We start from the raw sequence: 13,790 nt of genomic DNA on the forward strand, positions 1-13,790 counted from the left end.
TCTGAACAGCTAATCAAATGGCTACCCAGACAATTTGCATTGCCCCCCCCCCATGCTGCTACTACTCTCTGTTATTATCTATGCATAGCCACTTTAATAACTGTACCTACATGTACATTATTACCTCAATTACCTTGACACTGGTGCCCCCGCACATTGACATATTGACTCTGTACTCCTGCATATAGCCCTGCTATTGTTATTTACTGCTGCCTTCAATTATTTGTTATTCTTATCTCTTACTTTTTTTTAGGTATTTTCTTAAAACAACATACCTGTTGTATTCGGAGCATGTGACAAATAACATTTGATTTGATTTGACCTATCAGAGCTCTTGCAGCATGATCTCATATGTTGTCCACCCAATCATATGATCAGAGAATGAATATCGTACTGAAAGCATAACCTACAACTAGCTAGCACAGCTGTGCATACAATGTGGTAAGTAGTTGACTCAAAGACAGAGAAGACAATAGCTGAACAGTTTTGAATAAATTAAGGTTCTTCAAAAACTAATGAGAAACAAGAAAGAGAGAGTGAGAGAGAGCTATATTTTGTTGTATTTTTTTTCACTTTCACTTAGCTAGCGAATGCAGATTGCTAGTTTAGCCTACTCAAACACCCGGCACAAACAGAGAGGGATGCTATGTTAGCAAGCTGGCTATGGCTATGCAACACTGGAACTCTTCTAAGTCAAGGTAATTTAGTGTGTAACTGCTAAACTGCTGTAACTGCTAAACTGCTTGCTGACTTTACACTGTACTGCATGATTGCAGCGGGTTTGCTAACGCATTAGTTCTTGTAGCTATGTTAACTATGACGCTAGCTAATATGGTGACAACGATGTAGGCTGTGTGAAGCGGTTAGCCTTGTCAGTGTTTGCGTGTGACCAGGGTTGTATTCATTCTGACAATTCTGTTAAAAATGTTTATTAAACGGAAGCAAATGGAGTGAAACGGGGATAAACATATTTGAATTTTTCCAATAGAAACACTTGTTTGCAACTGTTAGACTAATGTCTACATCCTAGATCAGCTAGATGCAGGCAACAGTATGCAAGGTGTTATTGAATGTGTCACTGTCTGTCACCTTGATTTCTGAAATGTTTCACCTGGGCACCTACTGTACGTTGTAAACTTTAATTCATACGCTAGGTTACAGCAACCTCATGATGGGGTTAGGGGAAATTTGAGTATCATGTAGTAGCTTAAACCTATTGATGTTACATTGAGCTGAGTGAATGGAATGAAAGTCATCGAATATGATGTAATAGAAATAATGTCATTCGCATGAAAAAAAATTGTCCTCGCTCATCTTAAAAGGCTGTTGCACACTAGAGTCAGTCCATGCAACTTTTTATGTGACTTGTTAAGCCCCTTTTGTACGCTTGCCATAACAAAGAGGTAGAATACTTACTGACTCAAGAGATTTTTTCATTTTGTATTAACTTGTAAAAAAATATACAGTACCAGTCAATATACAGTACCAATATACAGTACATGTTTGGACACACCTGCTCATTCAAGGGTTTTTCTATATTTTCCTCATTGTAGAATAATTAGTGAAGATATCAAAACTATGAAATAAAAACTACGGAATCATGTAGTAACCAAACAAGTGTTAATCAAATCAAAATATATTTTAGATTCTTCAAAGTAGCCACCCTTTGCCTTGATGACAGCGTTGCACACTCTTGGCATTCTCTCAACCATCTTCACTTGAAATGCTTTTCCAACAGTCTTTAAGGAGTTCCCACATATGCTGAGCACTTGTTGACTGCTTTTCCTTCACTCTGTGGTCCAACTCCCAAACCATATTAATTGGGTTAAGGTCGGGTGATTGTGGAAGCCAGGTCATCTGAAAAGCACTCCATCACTCTCCTTCTTGGTCAAATAGCCCTTACACAGCCTGGAGGCGTGTTTTGGGTCATTGTCATGTTGAAATACAAATGATAGTACCACTAAGTGCAAACCAGATGGGATGGCGTATCACTGCAGAATGCTGTGGTAGCCATGCTGGTTAAGTGTGCCTTGAATTGTAAATAAATCACCAATAGTGTCACCAGCAAAGCACCCCCACACCATCACACCTCCTCCTCCATGCTTCATGGTGGGAACCACACATGCAGAGATCATCCGTTCACCTACTCTGCGTCTCACAAAGACACGGCGGTTGGAACCAAAAAACTCATCAGACCAAAGGACAGATTTCCACCGGTCTAATGTCCATCACTCGTATTTCTTGGCCCAAGCAAGTCTTTTTTTATTATTGATGTCCTTTAGTAGTGGTTTCTTTGCAGAGATTCTACCATGAAGGCCTGAGTCACACAGTCTCTTTTGAACAGTTGATGTTGAGATGTGTCTGTTACTTGAACTCTGTGAAGCATTTATTTGGCCTGCAATCTGAGGTGCAGTTAATTTTAATGAACTTATCCTCTGCAGCAGAGGCAACTGTTGTTTCATCATAGCACTTGATGGTTTTTGTGACTGCACTTGAAGAAACTTTCAAACTTCTTGAAACTTTCTGGATTGACTGAGCTTCATGTCTTAAAGTAATGATGGACTATCATTTCTCTTTGCTTATTTGAGTTGTTCTTGTCATAATATGGACTTGGTCTTTTACCAAATAGGGATATCTTCTGTATACCACCCCTACCTTGTCACAACAGAACTGATTGGCTCAAACGCATTAAGGAAAGAAATTCCACAAAATACATTTGAACAAGACACACCTGTTAATTGAAATGCATTCCAGGTGATTACCTCATGAAGCTGGTTGAGAGAATGCCAAGAGTGTTTGAAGCTGTCATCAAGGTAAAGGGTGGCTACTTTGAAGAATCTCAAATATAAATTATATTTAGATTTGTTTCACACTTTTTGGTTACTACATGATTTCATAGTTTTGATGTCATCCCTATTATTCTACAGTGTAGAAAATAGTAAAAAAAAAATGTAAAAAAATGAGTAGGTGTGTCCAACCTTTTGACTGGTACTGTATATGTAAAGCATAATTCCACTTTGACAATATGTGGTATTGTGTGTTGGCTACTGACAAAAACAATCGCAATTTAATCCATTTTACATTCAGGTTGTAACAGTCAAGGGGTGTGAATACTTTCTGGAGCCACTGTACTTTATTTTTTCTGCTACTTTAGGTAAACTGCAGAAATCTTTTCTTGCCCATTTCCATTATATCCACAAACCTGGTGGTGCAGCAAGAACTACAGGAGATAGCAACCATGAGGTTGTGAGTTCAAATCCCCTAAGCAAGGTTGAGTCCTAAGTAATCAGCATACAGCAGCCTACTGTCCTTTGACATTAACATCTGAATTTAGCCGTAACAATACAGTAACTTGTTGTAGATTTACCGTATTTTCACTGCAACTTGACAAAAGCCTCCAGGGGACCATGACACAACGATCTAAGAATATCCTGGGGACGTCCCTGGAATAAACCAGGATGTTGTTTCACATTGTCACGTTATCAAATTAACTTCACATTAAATCATGTATTTGCATGTGGTCACTTGAAATTAATGTGGTTTTCAGTAAGGGGATGATTGAATCTCATGTTTTAATGTGATTCGTATGACTTTGATTAAAACTGAATGTATTCAATGTACCATGTACCACTACAAGACAATAAGGAGAGATACCACTATGTTTTTCTATATCAACTTCCTAATTAGGCTTATTGTCTTATGGCTTGGTAGTACTTATTTCGTGATATATTAATTTAAAATGAAGTGAGCAACTTAAAATAACTTTCACGCTTGAGTTGATGTACTTGCTATGTGCAACGGTACACAGCCGGAAGCAAATAATGCTACCAAGCATCTTTAATGAGGAAAGAGATGAATGGTCAAATGTATTCAGTGCTGAGGCATCGGGTTACAACTCTTTGAAGTACTGCATTTTGTATATTAATCACGCTCATGACCTATTTGCTTCTGCAGTTTATGGAAATAGCACGTGTCCTTGTTGCTCCAATCCAGGCGTTCCAAGATCTGAATGACGCTGTTAGAACAACAACACATTTCTTTAAGATGGGAGTGGTTGGTATAAATGTGTCTAACAAGAACAAGGAGTTCAAGATGTCAGAGAACCCATGAGGACCGAAGCTCTCTGTAAGGACAATAGAATGAATGGCAAAAAGCCCAGTCAGGTAAAAACAAACACTGGATGGCTGAAACAAGACTGTGTTCTGACGGCTTGTCTCAGCCATACACACCTTACCACCCCCCCCCTCTAGACACACTTTGCCACCATCTGTCTCAACCCGCTGTACCTTTGAGTTCTCTCCACGAGAACACATTCTGAAGAGAGACAGAGACATGAAAATAGGCTTTTAGGAAACCACTCTACACCCTCGGCCTAACATGGAAGTTGGGCATGGTATGAGTATGTGTTGACATCCCTCGAACCAAATTTAAAGCGAGGGCTTCTCTGGAAGCTTGTTTTTTTCTGACTGTTAAATCAAAGAGAAAATGTTGTCTGAAAGAACCACAATCATTCTGGGTCAAAGACTAGGAAGATTCACCACTGCATGCTCTGTTTTAGACTGTGACAAAGCAAGGGCTATTATTTTCAAATCAACCAGATGGCAAAAAATGGGAGCAGCTAATTGTATATGTAAATCCACATGCACACAAAATGACTACTATTATTATCAGCTAAGTATGATATAAGTAGCATCATCTGCTAATGCAATTGGCATAGATTTCTTCTCATCTGTCATAGAGACAGCAACAGCCCAGATAGAGTGAAGCTTTATTCTCCCCTGTAGTACTAGATGAAACACATTCCCTGAGCTGTAATCCTCTAAGATGCAAACTGCTTCTTGTTCTTGGGCTTTAGAAAGTGCCAAGATTTCCCATCTGCTCATCCTATCACATTTTCCAGTACATGGAAGGACAATAATCTTTGATCATGATCTCCTATATCACTTTGCCTGTTTATCGTCACCCTAAATTACACAGGCCAACGAGCGTGCCAGGCTGTGATAGGCACTGATTGTAAATGGGGGCAGGCAGCACTCCAGGCCAAGATACGGAGAAGGACATGCCCTTGACGTGTTGTGTAGCCATCAGGCTAGGGAAGGGACTGATAAACAGAGGATGGGTCTAGCCCAAGGGCAAAGGTTAATGTGAAATGCACAAATATGTAGGGAACCATGAGCAATACAGTTGAGAACACAAATAAGAAAAGGGGGGATAGTATTATTGGCTACTGTACAAACCACAGTATAGAACAGCATGGCCTTGAGAACCATTTAGATGGAAGATATAAAAGGCAGAGAATGTGTTGCATTGAAACCAGCAGTGGTCACAGTAAATGACAGGATATGTACATAGAAAACATCACACAGTCTCTAGCCTGAAAAGATGTCAAATATCTAAAATACTCCTAACATAAAACGCCTCTTACACACATGAACGCACATAGTCGTATTTTGTCTTTCACAAAGTCCCATTTTGATGCTTGACATCAAATATAGTTCATATGTTAAGTTTGAGAAGTATAAATGGGAGAGGATAAGAGGGGATTGTGTCACTCCCCTCATACTGGCAGTCATAAGCCAGGATGAGCCCCTACAAAAATCACACCCGCTGTTTCCAGCTGTTGCAAATGTGCTGGCAAGGTGTACGCTGACATCCTGAATCCCTACTAGACTTGCCAAGCCAGTAATTAACATTCTGCTCCAACGGCTTAAATTCACACAAAGATGAATAAACATAAAAGTATACACACATAAAAGAGCACACTTATACACAGACATGCACACACACGCATGTGCTCGCACGTTGGCACAACACACACCAATGCACACGCACACGCACACACGTACATATACACACACACACAATGGACACACATATTAATACAACTGCATGTTCAATCTTTATTCCAGGAATTATTATTGAACAACTGTACTGTCAGTGAGTTATGTAAAGGTTTTTTGTCCAAAAAATGTTGAGAGAGGATAGCAGTGTTGCCACATTGGCTGAAGTCCTTGAGACATGCATGAATAGACTCTGAGTCAATAATTTATGCACCCAGACACACACACACACACAGAGACAGACAGACAGACAGACAGACAGACAAAAAAAATATCTCAAGGGCCAGGATCATATTTGAAGACAAACAATACAAATGTGAACAGAGATAAGATTCTGTTTTTACCAGTGAGAAGAATCGTTACACCCCTAAACAAAAAGGGGTGATCACAGTCATAAAACGCCAGCTGTATTTAGCACAAGTGATTTTGCTATTTCTCCTTGGGTGAACACTTGCAGTCATATGCTGCCTTCTCAGTGCCTGACACATCTCCTCAAGCTTGCATAATGTAGATCTGCCCTAATTCCTCTCTCCAGAGCAATACTGTGAACTTCAAGGACTAAGAAACATAACACCAGCAATCTGCCAGACAAGTCAAGACTATGTCATAGTGGATGAGGGGGCGATTAACATGTACACTTTTCTTCTGATTCTTGAGAGAGATTATTGTTTTTACATTTGCAGTCCTGTATCCTTAAATCAAAGGGATATTACAAACTCCAAAAAGCAACGCAAATGCGATTAACATCCAAGTCTTGCTTTTAACGAGGGATCTCATGAGACTCATTATAAACAGACCAAATAGATTTGAGATGCAGAAATAATCAATTTTATCACTTTCCATTTACAATTGGGGCTAATTGCAAATTAGCACACGTAATAATATTTATTGATACATTGCTTTATAGACAGAAATATTACTGTGTTTGTCTATGTCAGGTAATTGGATGTTTCCATGGATACAATGCCTCCTCGAAGAGTATAGAGATTAATACGTGTCTTTCCCCATCCATGCATGTACATTTGGCTTTTGTACATATTGTACAGCTACAGACGGATCAGATACCATTATCAAAGCATTATGCACATTTCTTCAGAGACATCCGTTAGCCGCCTTCACACAAAAAGCTTCAAATCGAAAATCTGCTGTTGGAATGTCGAAAGCAGTTTCAATTTAAATACATGAGTTCCGACACTAAACTACACGTTTCATCACAATGGCTTTGGACAGATCGGACTGACGACCTAATTTCACCCGTAGTGTGATGATTCTTGGCCCTGTAAAAAAAATGGCAGGTGAGGACCAAGGGCCCTTAGTGGAAGCCATTTTTGTCAAACTCCCCAGACAATAGAGAGGTAAAAAAGTGATAGCTTTCAACAAAACACACAGCATGATCAACCAACATTGATAATATATATAATATAGAGGGAAAATGACACAATCTTCAAAAGACAGCAGAGGATTGAGAGTATTTCAGATGATGTAACATTGTTCTTGTTTTGCACCGATGTATATCTTCCCTGGATGAAATTGTGAGAGGCGGTGTAAACTGTGTGGCTCCTGTAATCTTTGTATTGCTATGAAACAAGCCAGTGGGCTTTTGGGGGAAGTATTTTATAATCCACCCTCCTGGTGTGCTATGACATTTACTACTTCTAACATATTGGAGGGTGAAGGAAAAACAGAGACAGTATACAGAATGAATGCACATATTTTATTCATTGGCTAACAATAGCAGAAACAGCACTTTTTAAGATACATTTATCTCTGTGCTCACATCTTATACCCAAGTTGCATTCCCTCTCATCCTGTGTGTTTCCACAATAAAAACCAGGCTTTGCACTCAGTGAAGCAGCAGTCCGCAAGGAGATGCAGCTGGCACATTCTATTTACAAAGTTGAAGTAAGAAGTTAGAATTCACCAAATGACTTACATATGGAGAACTAAAGGGACAAGTCAATAAAAAAATTGACATAAGTGGAACACTCTCTAGACCTCATTTACAAAACCCTTGTATAAAAAATTCAGAAGAAAAAAAAACACTGATGTGTACCTGTTCGTACAAACAGATTTCCACAAGTAACATTTAATTTTGACAATCTCTTTGATATACTTGAATGTGATACAAACATTGTGTGTAGTTTTACTGCAATGGCTATTTGCTTGTGATATATACACTGTACACACTAACTGCATATTAAATCAATAAAGGCTAAGGAGGCGGGCGGGAATTACAGTAAATGATCGGATATATTAATTGAACTCTTGTCATGTGTTTTCAAACCCAACAAGACCAATGCTATGGTGCGATGACAGATACTGGAATCAAAAACACAATTTCTAACCTTAATACAAAAAAAAGCAAGATTGACCATGTTGGATCCATTTTTTTAAATCAAAATCACTAACAAAGGACTGTCCTTATTACAATGCACTGGATTAACATGTCAATATTATTAATGCAAGACTTTTCCTAGTGCTTTTGATTTAAAAAATATGGCCCACAAATGGGTTAGAATGTATTATTTCTGAAACCCAGTCTGCTTTTCAGCACATACTGAGCAACCTCTGACATAATCTCATCACAAGTTGTAGGAAATGCCAACAACACAACATGGCAGTGGTGACCTTGGAACTAGAGACCAAACACATAGAGACAGGCAAATGTCATTACATTGATGAATGTTTACACAATTCGTTGTCAATGCTTTGAATAGACACTGCACGTACCACAGTGAAAGGACCGTACCTGAAAATGTGTATGTCTAACAATGAACTAGAACTAGAAGATTCCTTAGTAATACCAAACAAATGTATGAATGTCCCCAAAAATATTTTGAGTGATCAAACGTATACAAGTGGCAGTCACCAATCCATTCCATTGTATTTAGAGCTATTTCCAGTGATAATAGGGATACATACTGTATGAATTTGCTGTATATTTGTTGACAATGATATTCTGAATACTGATTTTGTATCCCCAAAGATAAAAATAGGTAAATTGAGGATTGTCTCCATCCTGGGAAAAGAAAAGTGGCTTCATGCACGTATAGTGCAAAATGTCTTATAACTTTCCTTCAGAACGCAGAGGTTGCATGTCTGCAATCATTTTACATATGGCCATAGCCATGGTTATTTACACAGTCTACGACTTACGAAATATATATAAGAAAGTGACATCATATCCGTTGTTGACCTGTTCGGGCCAATCAGTGCATTGCGTGCAAAGTGATAAAACAAAAACAGAAGAAGAATTACATTTCCAAATACTTGTATAAAAATAGACCATTTGAGAAAAATGATATGAGCGTACTGTTCCACCTCAAAACTGCCCGGGAATTATGAAGTATGGATTTTCCATTTATCTTTTAAAAAACATATGCACACAGAAGCCAGTTGAACCTCCCTTTTTGAAAAAGTGCAACAAGCATACATGAACTGCATATTTACATTAGGGCTGGGGATTGCCAGCAACCTCACGATACGATATTATCACGATACTTAAGTACCGATTCGATCTGTATTGCGATTCAAGACTGCAACATTTTATTGCAATTTAATGTTCCAAACACACTGCTCACTTTTTGTCTGCTGCAGAGAGACAAGAGAGAACATTAGAAAATGAGAGTTGATCAATCATGGAAATAAAAGTGCTGAAAACATGAAGACTCTCTATTTAACAAACAAAAAAAGATGGAGAACAAGCTATAGGATGAAAAATACTTTTGTTCGAAGGGTCAGCCGATAAGCGTTAGCGCTACCCTCAATTGTACAAATCGATACTTGGATATATATCGATGTATCATACAAAATAATTGTTACTATATATTTTTTCCCCCCATCACTGATTTACATAGAGTTGTTGCCAATTTCTCAAAGCAAAGACTGAAATTGATAAACAATAAACTAGCTACTGTAGCAACAAGCTGTATTGAGGATATATAAAGACAAAATACCTCATTTTAATGTTGTTAAGGGAAAGCATCTGCATATCTGTATACTGTAGTTTCAAAAGATAGAAATCAGTGTAGAATGCTCAAATTTAACATGAGCACTATGTGCCAATGCAGCAAACATAGCAATGATTCAACCTTTTAAGGGAAAACAATGAAGTCATTCAAAACTGGGTGAACGTTGTACGTTTCTCAAGAACTTCAAGGTAGTCGGGATCAATATGAAGCTTGGCTTTCAGTTCCCAGTACTCGCTCCTGTTAGGCTCAACATAAACAGTACTTGGTGCTGTGCAATATAATATTGTCTGTTGTATTCTTTCTGGGTGCATGTATTGGTGTCTGATATCGAAGTCGGACGTACACTGATTTGATGAATGGGCAGTATGCCTGCAAGGTAAAGCATTGCTGTAAGATGACGGGTTGTCGGGTTCTACATCTCTGTAGTAATACTGATGATTGTCTTGTAAGGGGGACTGTTTGTTGAGTGGCTCTGGAGTGCTAATACTGTATTCAGAGCTTATTGCGTTACTACCCACCTCTTCATCCAAGTGATTATTCAAAAACGCCCCATTCAACTCATCAAAGTCTCTGTACCCATCCACTGACTTGCTCTGGCTTGGGCTATAGACGGTACTCTTGCATGTGTGTTCTGTGGGAGGGGGGATGTACTCATACACATGCCCTGCAGATGTCCTGACTTTTGGAACGGATCCCTTTTTGTAAAGACCGTACTCCGTGTTCAGCGAACTGATGCACGCGTTCATGGAGTTATTCTGCTCATTTAGAGCCTTCTGACGTCTCTTCTTCACAGCCGCAAACAGTCCTGCAGCGACAAACACTGCAACGATGAACATCAGGAGCAGGGCAAGGATCATAACAGATAGAGGAACACTGTTGACATGTGCGTCGTCGTCTAATGATGTTTCTATGGTGATAGTGCTGCCGGGAATGGTTTCTTCAGAGGGCGGGATCACGGAGGCAAGGGTATCAGAGTTATTGGGACAGAAATTACTTGTCTTAATGTATCGCATATCCTCCCCAAACAGTCTTTTAGGGGAGCCACAGATGACATTGTTGACAACCGTGCCTGTGCTGAGCTGTTCCAGCCACATCTTCATCTCCACAATTGAACAGCGGCAGTCCCAGGGGTTCTCGAACAAGTCTACCTGCACCAGTGATGTCAGCTGATCCAACACGCCACTGACAGGCAGATTGCGGAGGTGATTATTGCGAAGATTTAGTCTGGCCAATTTCAACCCATTAAAGATTTCCCCGGGTAAGGTCTTCAAGAGGTTATTATTCAGGAAGAGCAGCTGAAGGTTGGGGACATGCTGAAAGGTGTTTGACACAATGTCTCTAATGACATTGTATTCTAAATATAAGAACTGCAGGCTCTCCAATCCATAGAACATATCGACTGTGAGGCGGTCTATCAAATTCCCATTCAGGTACAGCCTGCGTAACTGTGTTAAATCCCCAAAGGCTCTGTCATGGATGTGAGCAATCCGATTGTTGCCAAGGTGAAGCAAATCTAATCCAGTTGCTTCAATGAAATCTGATGTCCGTACCACAGGGATATAATTCCCTGTGAGATACATCTTTTTGGGATTGTAGGGTTTGGGATTTAAGTCAGAGATGCGCTCAATCTTTCTCTCTTGGCAGTTGACATTCAGACCGAGGTCTGAAATTTGGAGATTGCAAGTACAGGCAGTAGGACAGTCCAAAGGCACAGGGGATTTGGTTTGATATGAAACGATTTGACCGTAGTTTTGCGGTTTATTGGAGGGGATGCGAGACGTGGGTTTTGACTTTAGTTTGCCTGACTGGCGAGGTCCCTTGGTGGGCCTTGACGAGGACCGTAATATGGCAGAGGATGGGAATGAGGCTGTGACTGAGGCTGGTGTGGTTCTAAAGTATGCATCAGTGGTCTGATGTGCTTGGGGACGCATCTCATACTCTGCAATAGCTCTCCTGGGACACAGTTCTGGTTTAGAGACCTCATCAAGATCTCTCCCATGAAGCCGAAATGGAAACTCACAGACCACATCACCCACTAAAGCGGTGTAGGATATGCTCTCGAGCCAGGCCTTTAGAGCAATCAGCTCACAAGAGCAGTTCCATGGGTTCTCCTCTAGTTGTAATTCCACAACACTGTCCATGTGTTCCAAAACACCCGAATATGGCAGCAGTTTCAGTTGATTCCCCCTCAGGTCAAGGTGAGTCAAAGGGACATATTGGAAAATGTTAGTGGGAAGAGTAGAAATTAAGTTGTCATTTAAAATCAGGACCTCCAGATGACGCAGTTTGCTGAAGGCATTTGGCTCAACGTGGGTGATGTAATTGTAGTCTAGTTGAAGATATTCCAGACGTTCAAGGCCAACAAAAAAATCTTCCTTCAAGGCATCGATTTTGTTATTGTTGAGATGTAATCTTTTTAATCCCTGAAGTCCATTAAAAGCTCCCGATTCAACTTCGGATATGTCATTGTTGCCGAGATGCAATATTGTAAGCCCATTGTATTCAACAAAGTCATTGGCGGAGAGCCTCTTCAAAAGGTTCCCTGTGAGCAGTAAATTATACGTTGTGAAGTACACATGGCTTATTTCAGAGAGATCGACAATTCCTCTACTTTCACAGCTTACTGTCAGTATCCCCTCTTTCTCCTCACAGGCACACAATCTTCGACATATCTCTCCATAATTGTCAAACATTTCAACGATGCCCACCGAGGTAGCCACCGACAATATAATTACAATCCAGAGATGCATTTTCCTGTGTCGATGGCCAAACTCACACTGCTGGGCCGCCGAAGTATGCACTGTCATCTAGAGGAAGAAGATATACAGGTCATATGACGAAACATACTTAAACAACTCCATTCTCATGAGTCCTCAAACAGCCTGTAATTATAATGCTCAGGAATAGCACCTGCCCAAGGGTAACTACTGGCTGCCACAGAATGACCCAAACTAAATGAACTAGAATAGAGCAGGACTCTTAATGAAAAAAATGGACATTAATTACACTCCAGGTACATCCAGTAAGTAGCATAACAACGAGGTGAATAATAAACAAAGTCACACTAATAGCCCATACTTTAGCCCAGTGTGAAAACAAAAACATTCATTATTCAGTTATCTTTTAAAAGTCAGATACAATTAAATAGCCTTGATTTTCAAAAGCCATAATCAAAACAATCAACCTGGACTCAGGGGTAGACGTAACCTAGTCAAACTAAATCCGGGACACTGCAATTAGTATGATATGTTACATTTTGTATAGCATGTATTCATTTCGTATGATATGTTAAAAAATGCAATTTGTACAGTATGTTATGAATTTGGAAAACGTATGATATGTTGTGAATTCTGATTTGTTGTGGCTAACGTCAGCTAGGCTAGGGGTTAATGTTAGGGTTAAGAGTAAGGTTAAAGGGTTTTAAAGTTAGGGGGAAGGGTTAGCTAACATTATAAGTAGTTGCAAAGTAGCTAACAAGTAGTAAGTAGTTGCAAAGTTGCTAAAATAGTCTGTGATGAGATTTGAATGTGCAACCATTGGGTTGCTAGACATTCACGTTATACGCCCACACATCCGGGGTGGCAGGTAGCTTAGTGGTTAGAGCGTTGGGCCAGTAGCTGAAAGGTTGCTAGATTGAATCCCTGAGTTGACAAGGTAAAAATCTGTAGTTCTGCCCCTGAACAAGGCAGTTAACCAACCCACTGTTCCTAGGCCATCATTGTAAATAAGAATTTGTTCTTAACTGACTTGCCTAGTTAAATAAAAGTTAAAATAAAAAAAATCCACCCTGAACAACGACCCTCTCTTAAGTGACCTTCTGTCTCATATAACCATACATAACATATCATACTAATTCGAGTATCCTGCGTTTACTTTCACTTTGATATGTCTAGTTTATGAGACCAGGCTGAAACAATACGTATATCTAAAAACAACTATGATGACTATTGCCACAGAAATGTAGCCTCAGCACCAATGC

General features: G+C 39.6%; 1 protein-coding gene across 1 annotated transcript; it reads right to left on the minus strand.

Moving 5' to 3' along the window:
* Window positions 1-7,580: 7,580 nt before the first annotated feature.
* On the minus strand, window positions 7,581-12,614 carry LOC139380551 (SLIT and NTRK-like protein 5). The gene has a single exon (XM_071123300.1). It carries the CDS (start codon window positions 12,559-12,561, stop codon window positions 9,958-9,960), a length of 2,604 nt encoding a protein of 867 aa, XP_070979401.1. The 5' UTR covers window positions 12,562-12,614; the 3' UTR covers window positions 7,581-9,957.
* Window positions 12,615-13,790: the final 1,176 nt, after the last annotated feature.

The sequence above is a fragment of the Oncorhynchus clarkii genome, chromosome 22 (genome assembly GCF_045791955.1).
Source record: "Oncorhynchus clarkii lewisi isolate Uvic-CL-2024 chromosome 22, UVic_Ocla_1.0, whole genome shotgun sequence".
NCBI classification, from domain to species: Eukaryota; Metazoa; Chordata; class Actinopteri; order Salmoniformes; family Salmonidae; genus Oncorhynchus; species Oncorhynchus clarkii.